At 33.5% G+C, this 24,666-nt stretch overlaps 1 protein-coding gene across 1 annotated transcript in view; it reads right to left on the bottom strand.

Moving 5' to 3' along the window:
• LOC150093786 (uncharacterized) overlaps window positions 1-24,666 on the bottom strand; it is a 374,903-nt gene that overhangs the window by 240,822 nt on the left and 109,415 nt on the right. Inside the window, exon 6 of the mRNA XM_090412515.1 lies at window positions 15,646-15,738. Coding sequence (XP_090268641.1) covers window positions 15,646-15,738 — 93 coding nt within the window. The remainder of the gene's footprint in view (window positions 1-15,645; window positions 15,739-24,666) is intronic.

The following is a 24,666-nucleotide window of genomic DNA, read 5'->3' as shown; positions in this document are numbered from 1 at the left end:
ATCACAGGAGTGGAAATCCAGACAGCCAGTGCGGGGAGCCTGGAAATCTACTCCATGTACAACTCTACACAAGTAATTTGTACTCTGAAGATGCTGATTTGATATTTAGTGAAATATTATTATTATTACCCAAGATCCTATGGAGTCAAAGACTCATCTAGGAGGTCCTTTTATCAAACACACAGCTCATCATACCGTGCTTTAAACACACCCAAATTCTCTGCAGACACCATGCTCTCAGGCAAGGTATTCCAATCATTCACAACTATGCATGCAAAAAACCCTGCTTCTCACTTCCCTACTCACACCCTCTTTATATTTCCAGGGATGACCTCTGGTTCTTCCCTGATCTCCCACTATTTTCTGTAGAACCTCTCCAGCATTGATCCTATAACAACCCCTTAATAGCTTGTAAATCTCTATCATATCTCCCCTCTTCCTCCTGTCCACCAGACTCTGCAAGTTGCATCTTTTCAATCTTTCCTCATACTCGACATTCCAGAGGTTAGAAACTACCTTAGTCAGTCGCCTCTGGACCCTTTCCAAAATCTCTTCATCCTTCTGAAAACCAGGTGACCAAATCTGGGCACAATAGTCCATGTGTGGCCTAATCAAAGCCTTATACAATGGAACAAGAATCTCCCTACTTCAACAAGTCAGTGTCCTCAAAATCATTCCCAAAAGCCTTTGTGTTGTCTTCACAATTTTGGCTATGTGTCCCCGAAATTTCAGATCCTTATCAACTATCACCCCCAGATCTCTTATTTCTTCCACCTCCAACAATATATCCTCACTAAGCATAAATTCTGCATCCCATTTTTGTTTTCCAAATTTTAAAACCTTACATTTTGCAACATTGAACTCACATTCCCATGCCCAATCACTCAATTTATTCAAGTCTTCTTGTATGGCCACAACATCTTCTCTACTCTTCATGGTTTGTCCCAACTTTGCATTATCTGCAAACAACTGAATATCTCTATCCAAATCTTCACCAATATCATTAATATATGGAGGTGGAGGAAATAAGAGATCTTGGGGTGAGAGTAGATAAGGATCTGAAATTTAGAGGACACATTGCAAAAATTGTGAGGATAACAACGAATTCTGGGAATGATGTGGAGACACTGACTTGTAGAAGTAAGGAGATTTCATTGTAAAAGGCTCTGATTAGGACATACACGGAATGCTGCACACAGATTTGATCATATGGTTTTTAAAAGGAGAAGAGATATTGGAAAGGGTCCAGTGGTGACTGATTAAGGTAGTTTTTGATCTTTGTAATGTCAAATATGAGGATAGGTTGAGAAGATGCAATTTATAGAGTCTAGTGAACAGGAGGAAGAGGGATGATATGATAAAGGTCTACAAGCTAGCAAGGGGATGTTATAGGATCAAAGTTGAAGAGGTTTTACAGAAAACGGTTGGAGATCAGGGAAGAATCAAAGGTCATCCCTGGAAGCTGTATAAGGAGGGTGTGAGAAACAGTTTTTTTGCATGCATAGTTGTGAATGATTGGAATGCCTTGATTGAGAGGGTGGTGTCTGCAGAGAATTTGAATGTGTTTAAGGCATAGTATGATGAGCTGTATGTATTATATGACAAAAGGAACTCCTAGATGAGTCTTTGACACACTATGGGATCTTAGGATAATAATAATAATTATAATGCTTGATTTGTAAGTTACAAGATAAAACTAAAGGATATACAGGAATATGATTTAATTGAGAAAAAGTGCTGCACATTACCTCAAAATGTGATTTATCATCTATATGGATCACATTATGAAGGAAAGTAGCACACCTGGTATCTTAACTGCAGATGTTAACTCAACTCCAATTTATTCATATAACATTCTTATACTCCTAAATAAATCCAGTACAATCTGCAGGATTCACTAACTAAACTGAATAACTGCTATAATAAAATACGGTATGGAAATTAGCAATAAAAAGGCAGTGACTATGAAAACTGGAAAACACTAAAAACATCAGCTGCATTCTGAATGAAGAATCTATAAAACAAGTAAAATATTTCAGCTATTTAGACACAAGTTTCAGTGAAAATGAAAAATTAAACATGGAAATAGATAACAGATAAGCAAAGGTAGTGTGGTCAAAGTCAGCAAAATTGTTTATTAAGGGATAAAAGAGAAATTAACACTACACCCTCTGTCCAAAAAGAAACCGAACTTTTCGAAAATAGAAGAAACTAGTGTCACCACCTGTTGTATCTTTCTGTTGTCGAAAGTGGCAACCTTCATTAGTGTTGTGTCAACTGTTTATGACATTTGTTTCATTAGAAGTCGAGTTATAAGTTGCCAAGAGTGACAGTGTGTTTTAACGAACGGTCGGAAAATGAGTTTCAAACAGAGAGTGCGATTGACTTTTGTGTTAAAGTTTATGAGTGATTTAAGCGATTTCAAAGTGGTCATGAGAAGCTTGAGGATGATGAAAAGCTAGGCCATCCAAAAACAGGACTGAGTGAAGTTAACATCCAAAAAAGTGCGTGATTTCATCAAAGAAAACCCAAAATCGTCCATGAGATTGATTGAAGATGAATTGGGGATTCCAAAATCAACTGTGCACAACATTTTGATTGAGAGTTTGGGCCTTCATAAATTGAATTCACGATTTTTTTCCCACAAGTTGACCAATGACCAAAAAATGTATTGAATTGAACACTGCAAGGACCTTATTAAAACCGCTCATAAGGACTCAAACTTCCTTGAAACGATCGTTACTGGTGATGAAACGTGGTGTTTTGAGTAAGAGCCCGAAACAATGTGCCAGAGTGCTGAGTGGAGATCCGAAAAAAAGTCGCTTGGAGAAGTCAAAAGTAAAGACAATGCTGATTTGTTTCTATGGTTCCGAAGGCATCATCCAAAAAGAATTTGTTCCGTCTGGCCAAACGGTCCATGGTGAATTTTATCTTGAAGTTTTGAAGCGATTGATAGCAAGAATTCATCGCGTACGGCATGAATATCATGATGCAGGCAGCTGGTTACTTTTGCACGATAATGCACCATCTCATCATTTGAACATTGTGAGATAATTTTTGAGCAACCAAGTCTGTGTGTTGGATTACTCGCCATATTCACCTGATTTAGCACCCTGTGACTTCTTTCTCTTCTCCCGACTTCATTTGCCGATGAAAGGAAAGCGATACGACACCACTGAAAACATTTAAGCGGCAGTAACTATGACCCTCAACAGTATCCAAAATACTGATATAAAAAACTCATTTAACGAATTAATTGACCTTGGCAAATGCTGTATCGAAGCTGTGGGAGAGTATATTGATTGAAATAAATGATTTGAATAATTATAATTGGCCTGTTTTTTATTTTCTTTCTAAAGTTCAGTTTCTTTTTGGACAGAGGGTGTAAATTAGCTGCATACAAATGCTCAAACCAATAAAACAGTTCATTAAAGACTGCTGATGAAAGCTCTCAGAAAGACGACTAGGGGAGTGAACAGACATCATATTAAAAATGAAAACATTAGGAAGGAACTTGGCATTCAGGAGTGTATAAGCATAGTACCATATTTGAAAAGGGATATAAAACAATGTGAGAATTAGAGATGAATTTCTCTACTGAGCATTCCTGGTAAGATTTATGTAAGCATTCTCCATAAAAGGCTTAGAAAAATTATGGAAATGAAACTTGAAGAGCAGGAACAAGCTGGATGCACATTATACACATTAAATATAACCATTATGGTGAAGCAGGCCTCTCAGACCACGCACTCAACACCTTACACCAAATCAACTGGAAAAGCACCTGCTCTTTACACCGCACAAAAACCTGGTACGAAAGGAAATTTAAGGAAACCTACGAAATCCTGATAAACCACCCAAATCAACAACAAAGATGGCATGAAAATTCCAAGGATCTGAATGACACACATTCAGCCTACCTAATATATAAGATCCAGCATAAGTCAGGACTCTAGCCAATCTACAGCTAGTATTAGAAACCATTCCATACCAACTGGCTGGAATGTACATGATGTTAATATATGTATATAGATACTTATTGTGCCCAATGTATTTCTACAACCAATAGATAACACCAATAACAGGACTCTAGTGTTGATGTATAATTTTTTTATATTTTTTATTTATTTATTTTTTTTTTCACCAGAGGTCAGGCCAACAATTGTTGTAGCAGTTGGTCAATGTCTTTAACAAACCAGTTTGATTGTAGTGTAGCTTGTTTTCTGTGTATAGTTGTCTGCTCTAGAAGATGACCTTGACATAAAGGTTGAAACGTCGAATGTAGATTTTAGTTATATTAAACTAAAGTTTTTATTCAAACATGGTAGTTGTCTCCATAATTTTCAAAAATGCATTCGGATCACCGTGTAAGCTTAAAAGAAAGGATATTATAATCAGATATATATCAAACTTAGCTCTTTGCTTTATGTAGATCATGTTATACTCCTAAACAAACTGAATAATAGTGGTAACAAATTTGGCATGAAAATCAGCAAGAAAAAGACCAAAACAATGAAAACAGGTGGAACACAGACTTTCCATTGTGATAGTAGTGAATGGATATATATATATATATATATATAATTAAAGCACACAACTAGTTTTATCTTCTTAGAAAACTTCATCGGGTGTATTATATGAAAAGAGACATACAAAAGAACACTGCAAGAGAATAGCTATAAATTAAATAGCCAACGTATTGCTAACATTTGAGGCATCCCGGATACCACAGTATTGATAGGCATACATACGGAATTTCCTCTCTCAAACTTTGGCATTCAAGAGATCATGAGTGTGTGTACATGCCTAACAATATTGTGGTATCTGGAATGCCTTCAAATGCCTGTAATACAGTGACTATTTAATTTATAGCTATTCTCTTGCAATAATTTTTTGTACATCTCTTTTTCATGTAGTTTTTATTTTTATCTCTCAGCTTCTAGTAATTTAATAATGCTCTTACTCGGATTAATGATTTACTTGATCCTTCAGTTGAGTAAATCCATTATATATGTATGTGTGTGTGTGTGTGTGTGTGTGTGTACATGGTGGCTATAATTAAAGAGGAGGTGTTCAGAGCTCTGAAGCAAAAGTATTGGACGAAATTCAACCAAACTTGGTGTAAGTACACTCTGGAACATAGAGTTTTGATTTACACAATAAAAAAAATATTACACATTTCTGCCATCAGGGGACATTTGGCATATAAGCACATGTTATGGGATTAATTAAACAGTAATGGCTAGAAAGACACAACAAATCAATTTTCGTGACATATTGAACCACAACTTACAGATGTGGTTCAATATGTCCTCCTTTCAGATGTTCTAAGAACGGCATTCTGTGAATGACGACAGCAAAATGCAACAGATCCGTATTGATTTGCCTCACATGCTGCGTAATTCTGTCTTTCAAGGTTGCTAAAATCAGAAACATGTCCTTAATACATGATGCATTTCAGATGGCCCCACAACCAAAAGTCACAAGAGTTGAGATCAGGTGAATGAAGTGGCTATGCTGTGAGAAATGCACAACTAATACTCCGTGTTCTGTGAAGTATTTTCATAACATTCACTGTACTGGCAATCCAATGTAAGTTGGTACTCCATCCTGCAAGAATATGGTAGAGTCAAGGCATCTTTGCTGCTGCAGTTGTGGAACAACAAAGTTGTGCAACATCTTTCAATACCTAACAGCAGAGACAGTAAAAGTCACTGGTCCTATCAGCAAAATTCTTTGAGAAAGTATGGACTGATAATAAACAATGCAGTAAAAAAACACCACAGTGTGACTTTCAGTGAGTAAAGGGGTCTGATGGAACACGAGGATTATTCGCAGCCCAAATGTAGCAATTGTGTGAGTTAACATTACCATTCAGCTAAAAATGTGTCTCATCACTCCACAAGATCTTCCACAGCCATGCCTCATCCACCTCCATTTGAGCTAAGAATATCAGAGCAAACTGCAGTCAAGTTTCTCTGCACAATGAAGCAAAGCTTGAGTATGGAAGATCTTCTCGGGGGAAAAACCTCAACATTTGATGCAGGATTTTCCACAGCTTGACTAGCAATGCACATTCTGATAAGGTAAGATCCTTAGCACTTCAGTCTTATGAGAATGATGTGAATCTGTTTTGGTCTTCCTTATATCTACCAACTCGTCAGTAGAAACAGTGAGTTTATGCAAATATCATGTGATTCCAGTGCCAATTGTCTGCTGATGGCAGAATTTTGTACTGTTTTCTGTAAATCAAAACTGCATGTTTCAGAGAGCCTCCGTAGCTCAGTCAGTATAGACGAAGTCCTTTGGTCAGAAAGACCTGGGTTCGATTCCTGTCTATGACGTGAGGAACCTTTATCTAGTCTCTTTCGACTAAAGGTGAGTTAGCCGGTCTCATACGGAAGTAGAGGGTTTTTTCACCCGGAAACTCGGGTTTTTCGTCCCTTAGAACAGGCAAACCAGCTCCATGAACACATATGGATTAGAGTCATTAATACTTATGACAATACGTGGAAGAGATAGGTCCTCACCACATGTCGTTATGACCGTAGTTAACAATGAGTCGCATCGTGGTAGTCCCGTCTAGATAGGAGACGACACATAAATGGGAATGTTCCAGAGTGTACTTGCACCAAATTTGGTTGAATTTTTTCAAATACTTTTTTTGCTACAGGGTTCTGAACACTCCTCTTTAATTATGGTCAACCACCCCCACGTTCTTTAAGGTAGAGGAAAAAAATATTTTTTTTTTTTGCTCATGAGCTTTGAAGACAACACTTAGTTGAAATGGCTCTTACCCCATAATTTTTTTTAATCTTCTCTTTTTAAAATTTTATAGCTTATCCTTGATACGAGACCATCATGAAATCACTATGTATCTTTCGATTTTTAGTCTGCATATTTCGATTTCTGCATTTTTAGCTTCCATATATATTTCTCTCTATTTTGACTCCCTTTTTTGAAAAAAGTTCTAATTATTAATTCAAATAATAGTTCTAAATGGTTTATAGTTCATTTTAGTGATTTAAAGTTCAGTTATATATATGTGTGTGTGTGTATGTGTGTGTGTGTATCGATATATTTCTGATGCTGTTCTATACGAGACCATCATGAAATCACTATGTATCTTTCGATTTTTAGTCTGCATATTTCGATTTCTGCATTTTTAGCTTCCACATATATTTCTCTCTATTTTGACTCCCTTTTTTGAAAAAAGTTCTAATTATTAATTCAAATAATAGTTCTAAATGGTTTATAGTTCATTTTAGTGATTTAAAGTTCAGTTATATATATGTGTGTGTGTGTGTGTGTGTATCGATATATTTCTGATGCTGTTCTATAAAAAATTAATCTTGAGGATTCTATAAAGGTACATCAAAAATTATTCATTTCATATTACTTTCCTTTAAGTTATGTCTATAAAATACACATCATCAATGTTTTAATTTAACTGGAGTAAAAAAAGCCAATGATGTAAAATAGGCAAAATAGCCATAAGTATCAATATCAATTAAAACAGTTCTAGAAAATAAAACACTATCTACAGCTTCAATGGGACACAACTCATCCCACTGGACATGACATATAATTATCCAATTTCTCTTGCATGTTAGGCCCAATAGCCTATCATAGCCAAGAATGGCTTCTTGTAAACCTATGCAGTTTGCACACTACATTATGGCTGTCAACCTGCATGTGTTTACATCGCCAGTTTTTGCCTGTCTTGTGAGATAAAATCCCAGAGTTTCTGGGAAGGGAAACCCCCGGCAAAGATTTTTCCTGTCCTAGATGGGATTTGAACCTAGGTGTTTCCAACCAAAGAGTATTGCTGAAACTGAAAGGGCTACAAAAACTCTCCACATATATGATTATATATGTTTGTTTTATTTTCACACCAATAACATAATATCAACAAATAATTTTCTGTTTTTTTTTTTTGTTTGTTTTTTTGTCATTCCAGCTATGAGACAGTAAAGAGAAAATATATCTAAATGTGATAACAGTTGCTAATGGGTACTTATATCTACACACACACACACAATTCATAAACTAACTATTGTTAAGAAATATATAATTCAGTTGGAACACGTTTTAAATGAGTTGCATTTCAAGAGAAGTCACACTATGTGTATCTGGGTATTGTATATGTAATATGAACAGGGCTTGAAAAATACATTTGGTAGTGGTGATGTTCTGACAGCTGACAAGTAGCTCCAGACTGTACAAAATGGAATGTTTTTTGTTTAATAAAAAATTTCTAAATGTTTTTCCTTAATTTAAGAACTACACTTAATATAAAGGATATTTTAGTAATAATAATAACGTATCAAGTTATATTTTCCAAAAAAAGAAAATTAAATTAATGCTGTTGTCATTGTTTTTCCTATTCATATTTTTTATGACTTTGCCAGTTTGGGTCACTTTATGGAACTCCTATTGACCCATTATGACATATCACTAAAAAAATGGCAGCAGGAGAGGAGGGAGGAGTCTAGTGAATAAACTTTTTTTTTTGTGGTGAGTAGGTAGAATTTTGCAAAATTTGTCGAGCCCTGTATATGATATGTATGTGATATCTGTTATTAATTCTGGTAGTACTAGAATGACTATATAAATTCCACACCAGGTATTCTTTTTTTTGGAGGATGATTGTGCTACCGACAACAGATAAATGAAAGCCTATGAGTGTATACATTATTACTATTCATTAAAGAGTAACTATTTTGTCTTATACATGTATATAGGAATCTTTGAATTTTTTAAGTTATAAAAAGTTTACTGAAAACTGAAATCCATTTGAAGACAAATAAAAAAATAAAATAAACTTCACAAGACAAAAAAAAAAGTATTTATCTAATCATGCATACAAATGCAAACAAGCAGTTTAGGCAATAATGAAATACAGGTGTGCATTATGACACAGCTACTCACCTCATTCTTACTAATTTTTTTTTTTTTTTTCATTGATAGCCTCCAAAGTCAACTGGTATCTGAATGAAATATTATTATTCTGTTCCTTGTAGATCAATTTTTAACACTGATTCCAAATCAACACTCATAATTACAATCTATGTATAACATCTTACGAAGCATATCATTAAAATATCTTCATCATTTTAGTCTTTTTTTTTTTTTTAATTTGGATATACATATGTAACAAATATCTTGCAATGTAAAAAAAATAAATAAATAATATTACCTCTTAAGAGTATTATAAAATATTTTTCCTGTTTTAAGATAATGAAATATAAAAAATATTAGATCAAATCCCTTGTATTTTCCAGAAATTCAAGACAGTTAAAGTTTACATAAGAATAATACGTAAAAGTATTATTCCTATCTAATTCAATAATTTTCCTTTTTTCAAAAAACTATATTAAGATTGATTTGATCAGAACTCACATCAGAAGAGATAAGAGAAGACAGTTATACAATCATTAAATAAAACTGATCACTACTAAATTAAACTGATATTTATGCTCTTTTGTTTACTCATAACACGGTAAATGTAAGTGTACTGAAAAACATAAATGATGATATTTTGCTATTCATTAATAAAAGTGGATATTCTTAACATTAACCTAAGTCAATGTGTATAAATGTCTTTTGCTACAGAGGTTTTTATAATGAAACTGTATGCTATCACAAATTACCAGTTTGTGACAGAGGAAAGATTAGCAAAACAAATGTTCTTTGACAGGTTGGCAGGAAAAAGACCCAGAGGAAGACCAAGATATAGGTGGATTGATACAGTAAAAAAAGACTTAAAAGACAGAAATATAGGATCTGATAATATTGGAATCTTGACAGATAACAGATTCATTTCGAGGAAAATTGTTGATGGGCAGTTAGTAATGGCATAACTTTTTCATGCAGTAGTATCATAATTATCCTGATACACTCACTGAGGGTGCACATCAGGAATTTGATGATGATGATGTGATTTATTATCATCCAAAACATAAATACGAACTCTACTCCAGGAACCCACAGTACTAAAGTATGACAGATTTCTAACCTTTTGGGAGTATGATGACCATTAAAAAAAACTATATTTTATAATGGAATATTCTTTTGTTACCTACACAATAAGAGCCAAATATATGTCTAAAAATTACACCTTATTTCTTTATTTATTTACCAAATTTGTTGAGTAGTTCATTTAATTAAAATCAAGCAACTACACATCTGACTGAGTACAGGACTACAGATTTGAACTAGTATTTGTCATTATGAACTGTTTAATTTTTTAGAGGAGATGAATTCTGATGGAAAGCACATTTCATATTTGCTAATTATTGCTTGTTTCAGATTTATGATGAAAGAAGAGATTTTTAACAGTATGTGTTATATTCTTTTGGCTAACTTATTCACAAACTACAAAGGTCACTGTCGCTTACTTTTAAAGAAAGCAGTAACACTAAAAGTGAAACAGTCAATCAAAATGAATATTGGTTACAAAAAATAAATCACATTTTACTGTGACAGGAAATATAAATCGCATTTATTTTACTATGAGTGTCCTTATAATCATCTGAATTGTAATATTTTTAGGAAAAGTCATGCAAAAAAGGATACAATGTTCTTGAGCAGTTAAATAAACAATTAATAACCGTTTGTTAAGTAATGAAAGACATTATATGCAAAAGTAAACAGCTTTTTATTTATTAATTTGTAGAAACAATAAGTAGTCTGAGATCAGAATTCTGTAATTTTTTTTAAAATTCTTATAAAAAATGAAAGATAATGTGCACTATTGAAATTAACATCAATATTTTCTCAAAGCAGATAGGTATACAGTTTTCATTAATTTTAAGAATAATGAATAGTTTTAATAGGTTATTCTGAAGTTGTTTCATTTTATTTTTTCTACTGTATGCATTTTATATACAGGTAACCCTTGTATAACACGGTACTTATACAATGCGGTTTCGATATAACGCGGTCTACAAATTGTAGTAACCCTTCTTCAAAATGGTATACTTATACAACACGGTTTCGACAAAAACACAGTCTAAAAATTGTAGTAACCCTTTATCTTTTCATATATTTTTCACCATGCGACTTAAAAATCAAATTTTATCTTCGTTAAATTTGTATCTGCCAGTATCGCACATGTAGTTATAAGTAGCGAATGTATATTCGAATTTATATTTATGCATGCACATCAATTGTTTACCATATAAAGTGTTTATTGTTGAAATTTTCTGTTTTCTGCCAGGCAAGCGCATTAAAAATCATAAGTGTGTTAATCTCAAGCTGAGCACTTTATTTTCTGGTGAGTTACATAGATAATTAATATGTAATGCTCTTTTTCATGTAAAAAATGATTTTTATAGTAATGGCCACAAACTGCAATAACCAACATTGAAAAGAAAATTCATTTCTCTCGAAGAAAAAAAAAATTAAAATCATGGATCGGTTGAAAAATGGAGAGAAACCAGAAGTTGTTGCAAGGACTTTGAATTTAAATGAATCAACAATTCGAACAATCAAGCAAAATGAACACAAAATCCGAGAAAGAGTTATGCTGGGTCAATGGTACGTGCAAAGCGCATTGCTCGATATTCTAATGGAAAAAAATTGAGACATCTCTAATGATTTTGATAGAAGAATGCACTAAAAAAAAAAAAATTCCTTTGGATGGAAATCTTATTAAACAAAATTCTCTCAAAGTTTATAGACATTTATAATGCAGACCAGGTGTTCGATGTGGGTTATATTGGAAAAAAAATGCCAAAACACATGTATATTTCGAAAAATGAAAGATCAGCTCCTGGATTCAAAGTTTCCAGAGACAGAATTACTCTACTGTTTTGTAGTAATGCATCAGTTGATTACATGACAAAACCAACGTTTATCAACCGATCCTCAAATCCTCGTGCTATGAAAGATTAAAATATGCACTTTATTTTATTTTGCCTAAAACATTTATGCATTATGTGCAATGAAGTTTATGTACAATTTGTAATTTTTATAATTTTATGCTATGTATTTGTTTCATAGTTTATATGTTTTCTTAACTTACATGAATTACCTGAATTAAATAAAAATATATTTTTGTTGGGTATGTAATTGTTATTTATATAATATATAAAAAAAAACAATTTCAGAACATAACCCTACTTTTTCTATATGATCTGAGTCTCGCATAACATGATTTATATAACGTGGCATTTCTATGGAACCTAACATCCATATTATACGAGGATTGCCTGTACTTTATAAAATGCATACAGCTGACTCCGATCAGCAAACTTTCACTGGCCAAAAGAATAGTTTGTTATAGAGAAAGGTTAATTATAGTGAATTTTCCTTTAACACAGTATCAAAGCTTTGGGGCTTTAGTTGGGACAAGGTTTCAGTTTTTTACTTTGTAATAGTGAGTGAGTGATGTACAACAATAATTAACAATACAGAATTTAAAGTATTTCATCAAAATGTACACAAATCCACCACCTTAAATCATGCAATGAACAATACAGCAAAAGCTATTAGTTTCAACGTAGCAATAAATTATTAAGTTTGTATAAGGAAGGGGTGGGACTATCTCAGTGAACAGTTACAGGATAAAGCAGCCCAATTAGTGCTACTTGCACATTCTTCAATGTCACTAATACCTAATTTCTTTCTGAGATGTCCCTTTTTAATGTTTCTGAACCCAATACCATCTATTCATTCTTCTAATGGTTCTCAAAAATTCTGATATCAGTGGTGCTGTCTTCAATTATTTTGTCGTCGTCGTCATCATCAAATTCCTGATATGTACCCTCAGTGTGGGTATAGGATAATTATGAAAAAGTTACACCATTAGTAGCTTCCAATCAATAATATTCCTTCAAATTCTATCTTTTAAGGCTCTTTTTAGTGTTATACTTTACTATTATGTTTGACTTTTATCAATCCATCTGCATCTTGGTCTTTTCCCTGCCAATCTGGCAAAAAATGCTTATTTTGCTAATCTTTCTTCTTCCATTCTGTATAATTATTTTGTTTCTAATCTAATTAAAATTACAACAGTCATAAATAATACCAGTACACTTTGTAAGAGGTGAAAAAATGATTTAAGTGCCTCAATGGTAATTTGGTCATTAAATGTGGATTCAAATCTCATTATGAGGTGAATTATGTATATAAAGGAAGGTTTTTTCCCCCTCCAAGTGAAAGTGAGTTAAGCCAGTCTCTTATGAAGATTTTTTTCTAATAAACAATAATTATTTATTGTTTATTAGAAACATTTTTTCTAATAAACAATAATTTTCCTCCTGCAAAGAGCAAATGTGTCTATAAACACTTGCAATTAATAAATAAAAACACATTTAATGGAAGAAGAGGGAATTAATGGATTGTGGAGTTCAGATGAATTGATGAGAGGCTTCCTGCAAACACACGGATATCTCAGGTAATACTAATAATCACATGCAAAGAATGATAAAAGTAAAAAGCATTATTAAACACCATATCTCTGCAAGTGATCTATATTTTTGACAATAATTTTGTGTATGTATAACATAACACATGGTCTGATCATTCAATAACTTGCTGCCAGAGCACTGCTTTTAATTGAGTCATGAATGGCTTAAGATTTCAAATTGCATTTTCTGAGATTTCTGCCTTTAAACCTTCCCCTCCCCCCTTTCCACGTTTGTTTAATTACTAGCTTGCAAATACTGCAGTTGGATATAAGCAAGAAAATACGAAATTAAACATGATGTTGCATATTAATACATCAAAACAGTATATTGAAACACTGAGAAATATATTATAAATTTTAAATAGAATTTCAATATATTATAAATACTTATATTATAAATTAAAAATTAAGAGAAATGAAGGATGGTTTCAGAATTAGCAAGTTTTTCAAATAGAATAAGTTGTTTCTCTTCATGCTAAACGGGAGAAAAAAAGAAGCTTTTGTTACTCTGACAAATTCAAGTGCATAAATCATCCTTTCCCTCAATTAAACTGTTTCTTTTCAATCATGGAGAGATCAACAAAATTTATCATATCTGTCAAAAGAAACTACATAAAACATATCAAGTAATAAACATGAAATATAATTTTCAATATAATCTTTATAGTTTAATTATGCATTACCAAAAGTAAAATAACATGAGAATGCACATTATGAGATTTTCTCTGGTATCTGAAAAGAACCTCAGAGCACATATAAACAAAAAATAAAACCAAACTCTGATATAGGCAATTAATAAGATTTATATAAAAATACTATTAATAAATTATATTTATACAATTTCCAATAAATATATGGCAGTTAGTAGTCAAACATTATAAATATATGACAATTAATATTCAGAAATGAAATCAGAATAATGGATATAGATCCTCATCCATACAACTATAAAAATGATCATTCTACTAGGATGGTTCCACACTTTTATTCATTCATTTATTTATTTAAACAAAAAGGCTGTAATATACTGGGACAATAATAATTAAGATGTCTTTCAATTTTAGGAATAAATAATTTAATTGCAATCAGAATTAAAATAATAATTTTGTCATATATATGTTGAAAAAAAAATTGTATGAAAGACACAATTCCTGTTGATGGCTTAGAAGAAGAAGAACCCGAACATAAAATTCCTATTTTACTCTATACAAGGAGAATAGTTCTATAAAATGAATAATTATATGTTATTGCATTTGTAAGATTTTTAAAGACAAATGCTAATTATGCATACAATACCACAACCCTTTTCCTGAATTAGAAACACAAATGCAGCAAAATGCAGGATTTAGAAGTATTAATACTAATCATAGATACTTTTTTCATATGTTCCAATTTCATTCTTTAATCAAATAACCTCTTTTTAAGTTTAATGCAGTACTATAGTCTATAATTTTTGTTTAGGATACCAACTATTTCTTGTTTGGTTTTATATATTATATTCAATTCTGTTTTGTTTGTTCCTATTTTTTTAGGAACTATTTTGTTCCTATTTTTTTTTTGTGACTTTTTCTTGCAGTGTTAATATCCATGTTTCACTTCCCCAAATAGAATAAAAACAATTATTATATTTATTTAGAAATGCATTTGTTACATTTAGAAAATATTCCATTTGTGTTGTTTAAATATAACAAAAGATGAATACGGCATTTTGACAAAATAGCATAACATGAACATGACAACAGCAGCTAAAACTATATGGCTGAAATATAGTTACGTATATGTAAAAATATGTTATATATATATATATATATATATATATATATATATATATATATATATATATGTATGTATGAGTGTATAACAGTCACAAGGCAACCTATTTTTCATCCTGTATACCTGAAATCTAGATTATAAAACAGAAATTACCACTAAATCCATTTTAAAAAAAAAGAAGCTATATGATGACTAAGAGTAAACCAGTGAAATCATTAAAACACAGATATATAAATGTTTTTTCCTTCAAAATAAACATCGTATCAAAAATACTTCAAAGATTACCAATACAATGGTTTATTCAAAATACACCAAAATATTTAGAAGGTATTACTGTTCTTTTTGGCTGAAAAGTATTTAATGATAACATGCTATAAAAGTCTAACAAAGTGGCATTACTTCGCATGAATGTCAGGATGTTCTGAACAATTAAGTGCAAAAGAGTCAGACAGACTTACCTAACTGACATATTGTCCGCCTGTGATCTTCATCAAATGAGAGTTTCATTATTGCTGCAACTGCAGGGACAGGACTGTGTTCAATTGCTAATCCTTCAAAAAATATTAAGTAAAATCAGGATCACGACATCTAAATACTGTATATTACTTAGTATTATCTTTAAATGCAACAATTTAGTATGACTCTATATATTTTAAAATATGTATAGTATCCAGAGTTATTCCCATCAGATTAACTCTCTCTCTTTTGTTTGAAATATTATGGAATGCTTCAATTATCTGTACCAAATTTAAATCCTTTTTTCGAATTTTATTTGAATAAGAAACAACAAATCATAAAGCATTCAGATGTGGATGGAGAGCAATTCACTTAAACAAAGTGTTTCACCAATATGAAAATGAATGAAAAGGATTTTTCAATAATTTTTGCACTGGATTAAATAAAATTTCAAAAGCCTAATTCTGATTAACTTTCAAAATATAGTTTATGTCCATATGTGCTGCTCTAATGCTGCCTTGAATTCGCATAAAATAATTATAATTTTAATATTCTTCTGCTTTAACATTCTAAAGCAGAAGAATCAAAGTTGCCAGAGGCTTTACACTACTATTTGCCTTGGTAAATAACCAAATGTAACATTTTTATGGCCTCACATGAGACCATACAAAATGCAAATATTTTTTCAAACCATTGCAATAATCTATGCAATAATATTAGATAATTGTTTGCCTGCTTAAGAGTTTGTATTCCCATCCCGATCTAAGTAGTTGTCCAGACACAATTCAACAAAATGCTCAATGTTGTAGAAAAAAAAAGAAAAAAAACTATCAGAAATCTGAAACACAAAAAAAAAGGCACATGATATCCAACAATTCAGAAGTCCTGATCAGATGGCTAGATTGACTCATAGTACCCATATTCAAAAAAGAGAAATAAAACTGAAATGTAAGAATTATATCCAAGTAGGATTTACACAAGTATGCATGAAAAGGAGACTAAGGAAAAATGTTCAAGAGAAACTTTAGGGAAAAACAAGCCTGTTTCTTGCCAAACAGAAGCAGCAAGACCAGATCTTTACTTTAAGACAAATGACTGAGAAGTTTTGGGAACATAACAAGAATCTGTGTGAAGTTTTCCTTTAGTTTACACAGTGATGAGAATTCATTTCAGTAAATTATGGAAACAACCATGTTAGGAATAATTACTTTAATTTCCTCACATTTTTAATATAAAGGTCAAAATGTCAGGAAATTAAAGTAATTATTTCTAGCATGGTTATAGTCTCCATAATTTCCTGAAATGAGTGTACTGAAGTTTTGTAGATCTGGAAAATGCATATAAAGAGATGGCAAGATAAAATCTGTTCAAAGCACTACAATTATGAGGTGTAAATGGGACATTATACAATAGCTTGTAAGGCAAGCTAAAACTGCAGATGTACAAAGAAGATGGTTTGATATTATTACTATTATTACACCCTCCATGGAGTCAGCAGACTCATCGTGAGAGGTTCATTCAACTGAACAACATATATATCATATAGAATCTTAAAATCCTTAACACTCCTTGCATTAACAACACATTCCGGTAATGTATTCCATTCACTGACAATTCTCCATGTAAAAAATCTGCTCCTCACATCCCCGTCCATACCACATTTTTACATAACTTCCAGGAATGACCTCTGGTTCTTCCCCTCTCACCATCTATTCATTTTATAATCCTCTCAGGATTAATCGATAAAATCCTCTCACTAACTTACATATCTCTATCATATCACCTCTCTTCCTCCTATATCCACCAAACTCTGCAATCCACATTTCTTCAACCTCTCTCCATAGCCAGAATTCCAAAGTCCTGATATTGTCTCAGGTCTTAGTTACTTGCCTCTGAACCCTCTCCAATGTCTCCACATCACACAGAAAACCAGGTGACCAGATCTGAACACAATAGTCCAAGTGTGGTCTGACCAGTGTCTTATACAGTGACACAACCACTTCCTTATCTTTACACGTTAGAGTACTTCTTATCATAGCAGCACTACAATGTGCAGCCTTTACAACGCTAGCAATATCCCCTCTAAACTTCAGTCTACTGTCAACCATTACTCCCAAATCTCTAATCTCATCCACTTCCTGCAGTACAGCATCATTGGTATAGTACACAGCCTTATATTTCTGCACTCCAAAATGCAACACCTTGCACTTATTGATATTAAAATTACAACCCCACTCTTTTGTCCAAGTCTATTCAAATCTTCCTGAAGGAAATTAACATCAGTAGTGCTACTTATAATTCTTCCTAACTTTGCATCATCAGCAAATAACTGAAGATCCCCAGACAGTCCACATGATATATCGTTTACAAACAGCAGGGGCCCAAGAACAGAACCCTGGGGCACACCACTGGTTACCCTTCATTTTTGAGAAGGGTAAACATACACAACCTGCTGGTATTGTTCATAGAGCCAATCTCTGATCCATCTAATCAATATCTATTCCCATCCTCTGCAGCTTGTACACAAATTTATCATGTGGTAATCTATCAAATGCTTTTTGCAAAGTCTAATAATATCACCATATATGATTCTCCCTTATCTAACACACTTGTCACCTTATCATAAAATGCAAGTAATTACTAAAACAGGATCTATCTCTTACAAATCCATGCTGACCATCATAAAGAATGCTATGTCCATCAACCCAATCTCTCCAACACCTTGACCACAACTGCAGTTATACAGACTAGCCTATAATTGGAGACTTCTGTCTTAGAACCATGCTTGTGGAGTTGTACTATTTTGCCTTCTTTCCACTGTTTAGGAACCCTGTCCACTGCAAGACTTTCATTAAATAACCAGGTCATTTTATACTCTTCATGGGGTCCGATCACCACATTGTACCTACTCCATAACATTTTCTTTTCTAGCAGCACTTGCTTAATTTCACTGTTCATCCATTTAACTCCTTCTCTTATTTACTTGCTTAACCCTTGGTATGCAGTCATACATTACTTTTGTCAGATACTGCCTTATGAGTTTCCATGCATTGTCAACATCTTTTTTGCTCAGTTCATCTATCCAACGTACTGATGCTAACTGACTACAGAGCTTCTTATAATCACCTGCTTTATACTTCCACATGTATTCATTTTTGGCAGTGACCTTTTCTTGTTTCATCACTTCCCAAACAAATACCTCATGATCACTCTCACCAACCGGCAGCAGTGTCAACACTTCATTAACAACCACATCTTGTGAATTTATCACCAAATCCAAAACATTAAAGCCTCTAGTTGCTTCATTCACACGCTGCTTATCTCTCAAAAATTCCACAAACTCACTCTCCTTGTTCCCATACACTATCACATACCTGTCTTGCAAAGTATACCTGATAGGATGCTGTTATTGGCCAGTCTATATTCCTGTAATTAAAGTCTCCCATCAGGATCACATTCTATTTACATGCCCAGTTAATTTGCCTAAACATTTCACAATTGGCATTCTCTGCATTCCCTGGCCTATAACGGTATCCTATCAAGTATACTAACCTGTTTATTTCAACTTCACACAGATTCAAAATCTGTGCCTGCATAACCAACTTTGCAGATGCGATTTCTATGCAATCATTAACAGCACTCCCCCCTCCTCTTTTCACATTTCTATCCTCCTTCTGGAAAATTATATATCCTTCCAGTTCTATTTACAACATTACATCCTCCTCAGACAACCAAGTTTTGCTTATTCCAATTATTTTTGGACATACCGTCTCAATCAATGCAACAAACTCAGCTCTCTTGTTTCAAATGCTCCTTATATTTGTGTATAAACATAAGAATCACTGCTGTGTTTGAGGCCATTCTACCAGCACAAACATTCTCTATTCTAGCTGCTATACCACACCTCTCTCTCTCTCTCTCTTTGGTTTGACCACTCCTGTTTCCCTGATCCTGACTCTGATATCCATTCCTACCTTTCTCATCCTCACCTTTATGCATTCCATCATCTTGTGCTGCTGCAATCACATCTTCTATCTTGTATCCATCTTCCTCCTGCCATACAATCTGTTGATTTGTGCTATCCTGCTTCACAGGTAGACTCTGATCATTTGCTACATTAACTTCTTGATTCTGTGCCTTCTCAGAAAACAATAGCCTTTCTAAAACACCAAACCCATTAAAATGCAATATATCAGCTTTATACCATTCCAATTTCCCTTCAAATTCACTCCACAGATTTACAAATTGAGCCCCATTTGTCTCACACAACTCAGCCATCTTACTATTCATTATCTCTACCCTTCTTCTCAATTCACTGTTGTCATATCTGGGCAAACATGCCTACGACTTTCCCAATAACACTATTCTTCTTTACCTGCTGAAACAACTTCCTCAAGTTTCTATCAACATTCTTTTTCTCCCAACTAAGTCATTTGTGCCCACGACTCCCACTAATTTTGATGCCTGATATTTCCTTTTCTGCAACACACCAGTTATTTGCTTCATTGTTCCAGCAGGAAAGCATGTTTTGTGCACTTTATTAATAATCACACACCTCTAATGATCGAGTCCCCATATATACAACTTTCTTCATAATATTAACTTTCTCCTTCTCCATATAATCAGTCAATCTCTCCTTTAGTTGCTTAATATCGTCTTCCAGATGTTTCATTTCGCTTTTCATTTTCACTAACTCCTGCTAAAGCTCTTCTACTATGGTCCTGATGTTTATTCCCATTTCTAATCGCTCTAATCTATCCAGACACTTTTCATACACTTTCCTTCTTCTCGTTTACCCAAACATCCCACAGATCTTTCACATTTTTTGGTGCATACATATAGTAGTTTTTGCAACACATCCACTGCGAAAAATCTAAAACAGAGCCACACTTTAATACAGAAGTCTTCTGGACCGTTAACGTACATTTCTTTATGGACACCATCTTTAGAAGCTGAAGCAGAACACCAGACAAGTAGCAAAACTGAATGACCTAATTCAATAATTTACCACTCGACTTTTGTGGCCAATAGTGGATAATTATAGTGATGTACACCTTATGTGAAATGATATTTTCATCATAATAATAACACACATAAATTTGATTTATAATTTTCATTATTTATGTAACATCTAAGCAATATTTTGACCGAATTTGTTGAATTTTGACCACTAAAGAAGTAAATATAAGTAGAAACTAATAAAAAATTAACTTTTTATTTTTTCAAAAACCTTGATTTCTTGTAACTCATTTCTGGAGCCCATACCACATGTATAACTAAAATTTTTGTTCCAATTAACTGACAAATATGCTAACTAAAAGACAAAAAATAATATTTGGTTATTCCACAGAAATACTGCAGAGCCTTTTTTTAAATAGAGCTAAAAATGGTCAGGACACAGGGTTCTTTAAGTCCCAGTAGGTCTAAGACTCAAAGTGTTAAGGAATGTGGAGAACTGACTAGGGCTTCTAACCTAATATCTAACCCTCACATTCATGTGGCTCATTAGTAGGTATCCACTGGATATAAATAAAAGAGAATGGCTAACAATCTAGGATTAGCTGACTAAATTGTACTCTCTGTGGGCTTAAAGTAGAAATAAACATGATGAGATTTCATTGGCTGGGGCATTGCCTCACTAAACAAGTCCATTTTTGTCAGGGAACTAGGGTAGATAGTGAAAAGTCAGCTACTGGATAATACACAAACACAACATCAGAAAAACTGAAAATAGGAACCATCAACATAAGGAGAATCAATGGAAAGGAAACTGAACTTGCAGAAAAAACAGAAAAGTACCATGTGTATATAATTTGTGTTACTGAGACAAAGAAGAGTAAAATAGGTAAGATTCTAAAAAATAAAAAAAATAAATATAGAATGTTATATTCAGACAATGAGGATCAAAGAAAGGAAGGGATAACGATAGCATTCAACACCGTTGGAAGGAAATTTCATGTAAATTAATGTGGGCAAACTTCCAAATGGAAAAATGGACAATGAAACTTATTTGTGCTTATGGTCCCACAGGAGGTTCTCCTAAAAAATGGAGAAAATTTGCAAGTCATTAGAAAAGGCAGCTGACATGAAAAAAAAAACAGAAAAGCTAGTCCTTGTTGGAGATCTAAACAACAGAGTAGGAAATGAGTCCCAAGCAAACAGAAACATTTTGAAAAAGTTTGGAGAAAAGGGCAAAGCTATTATTATTATTATGGGTATCTCCATGGAGGCAGTAGACCCAAACTACCGAAACAATATCTATCATACCTTTTGTTGAATTCATTTACAGACGAAGAACTCACAACTGAGTCAGGCAATGCATTCCACCCTTTCACCACCCTCCAAGCAAAAAATCTAGTTCTCACACCCTTGTTAACCACACTTTTCCTTTATTTCTAGGGATGACCTCTTGTTCTTTCATCACCATCACACAGCTGAAATATCTCCCCTGCATCAATCTTATAAAAACCTTTTAGTAATTTAAATATTTCTATCATATCCCATCTTCTCTGCCTATCAACCAATCACAAGCTCTCAAGCTATCAATGTAGGGAGCATTTTTTACATCACTCACTAAATTAGTCACTCTCCTCTGAACCCTCTCCACAACCTCCTCATCTCCAAGGAATCCAGGTGACCAGACTGGAGCACAGTAATCCAAATGTGGAAGTATCAATGCCTTATAAAGGGGAATAATAACCTCTTTATCTCTGGATGTTAGTGTGTTCTTCAATAACCAAGTAATCCAATGTGCAATCTTGGACACCTTAGCAATGTGCCTTCTGAACTTCATCTCCCTATCCACGAAACCCCCAAGTCTCTAGCATCATCAATCCCTTGGAGCACTGTTCCATCAATGTGGTACACAGCTGGCAATCTTTCAATTCCAAAATGCACTTTTCCACCTGAACTGACATCCATTACCTGTTGCCCATTTTGCCAGTTTATTTAAATCATCCAGCAAACTCTCAACATCAGCTTGATTTTTTATTGTGCTGCCCAACTTTGCATCGTCAGCAAACAACTGAATATCTCCCTTCAAGCCATTTCCTATATCATTTATGTACAAATTAAACAATAACACAGAGTTCCAAGGCAGACCACTGGCTACCTGCCTCATCCTGGACTGTGCTCCTCCATACACTACTTTCTGGTATCTCTCCATGAGCCATTCTCTTATCCATATCACTAGTTTAGTATCCATCACCATCTGCTCCAATTTGCATAACAGTGTTCCATGGGGTATCCTGTCAAATGTCTTAGCAAAATCCAGAAGTACCACTGTGTAGCCATTTCCTTTGTCCAACTCAGATGTCATTCTATTATAAAAAGTTAATAGATTGCTAAGGCAGGATCTACCTTTTACAAAACCATGTTGACTCCTATAGAGTATCATATCCTGATCCACCCATTCTTGAATTTTGTCTTTAACCAACTTTTCCAATACTTTTACCATCACTCCCGAGATGGTGATTGGTCTGTAATTAACTACCGCAGTCTTAGAGCCACCTTTATGCAAAGGAACCACTTTGCCTTCCTTCCACTCCCTTTGGTTATTTAAGTTAAATAACCAAGTGAGAAGCATTGATAATTCCTTTGCAATTCCTTCTAATCCTACAGCAGTGTTTGCATTTAAATTCTGCAATATACTAAGCACCTCTGATTTATTAACTTCAATTCTCACATTAGTTATTGCTACAGGTACAGAGATATCCTCACTTGGGTGATAAACTTTTGAAAAGTGATCACTCAGTAATTACATCTGAACTGGTCACCTCAATACCATCAGCACCCACTAAGGTTATCCTTCCAAAGTCATTCTTCCCTTTACTTGCCACATAGCAGAACTCTTTGGGATTACCCTTGATCTCCTTGTAAGGTCTTCTCAAAATCTAATTTAGTTTTTCTTACTATGCTGATAACCTTCCTAAGCTTAAGCCTTTTACTGCTCATGGGTGTACTACTGATTGCCTTTCTCCTTGTAAATTCTCCATAACATTTTATTTTTTTGCAGATCAAGCCTGATACTACTACTCATCCATCTAATGCCTACTTTTTTTTGTCTTCCTGACCATGGGAATACATTCTGATATTGCCTTCCTCAGACACCCACTGATTATATCCCATGCACTGCTAACATCTTTCCCCTGCAATATGTTCTGCAAACTGTTGAAATGATTATCTTAGTTATATTTTTCTGGCACTCCTAGGCCCGTTGTTGACTACAGTCAAGCAAGTGCTGAATGGCAAATTTATAATGAAGCAAATCTATACATTAATACTATGATTCTTTTTTATTATTTTATCATGGATTAAAATACCAAAATATTTTCATCATCATCAATTTCTTGATATGTATCCTCAAAGGGTGTACAGAATACTAAGACAGTACTACGTAATTAAGTTTACATTACTACTGATTTCATGTTAACAATTTTCTTTCAAACAAATCTACCATTTCTCAGCACTCCAGTATTGTCCTTTCTAATATTTTGATCTTCTAGGACACTTCTGACTGAATCAATCCACCCATATCTTAGTCTGAAAGTGATACCACTTTCTTTTATAATGTGATCCACATAAATGATGAATAAGAGTGGAGATAGTGTGCACCCTTCTCTTAGATCTGATTTTATATCAAACGATCTTCCCTCATATTTGAGGATTTCTGGTCAGATATCACTACTCCAGCTACCTTTCCCATTGCAGGCTTTCAATAGTTTTTCTACCTCAAGTACTGATATGTGCTCCTGTTTTTGTTACTCTTAAATATTTTCCATAACTGTTCTGGCATTGCTTGTTTCATTAAGAATTTCAAATTAATTACTCCAGACATTACAATATCTTTATTTTTCATGCCATCTTTATCATCTTTAATTCCTTTTACAGTATTTTTTTCTCAATTTCTAAGTTTTTTTCCAGTCTCCAGAACGTTTTGCCACCTTTCTGATATTTATTTTCTATATTCTTACTATATTTCTATATGAAGTCATGGGAAGAGAAGTTTCCCATGACTTTTGTTT

Source organism: Typopeltis vanoorti, chromosome 23 (genome assembly GCF_054136105.1).
Source record: "Typopeltis vanoorti isolate ZY-2024b chromosome 23, IOZ_Tvanoo_1.0, whole genome shotgun sequence".
Lineage (NCBI taxonomy): Eukaryota > Metazoa > Arthropoda > Arachnida > Uropygi > Thelyphonidae > Typopeltis > Typopeltis vanoorti.
Note: the sequence above shows the minus strand (reverse complement) of the source record. Positions and strands in the feature narration are given on the sequence as shown.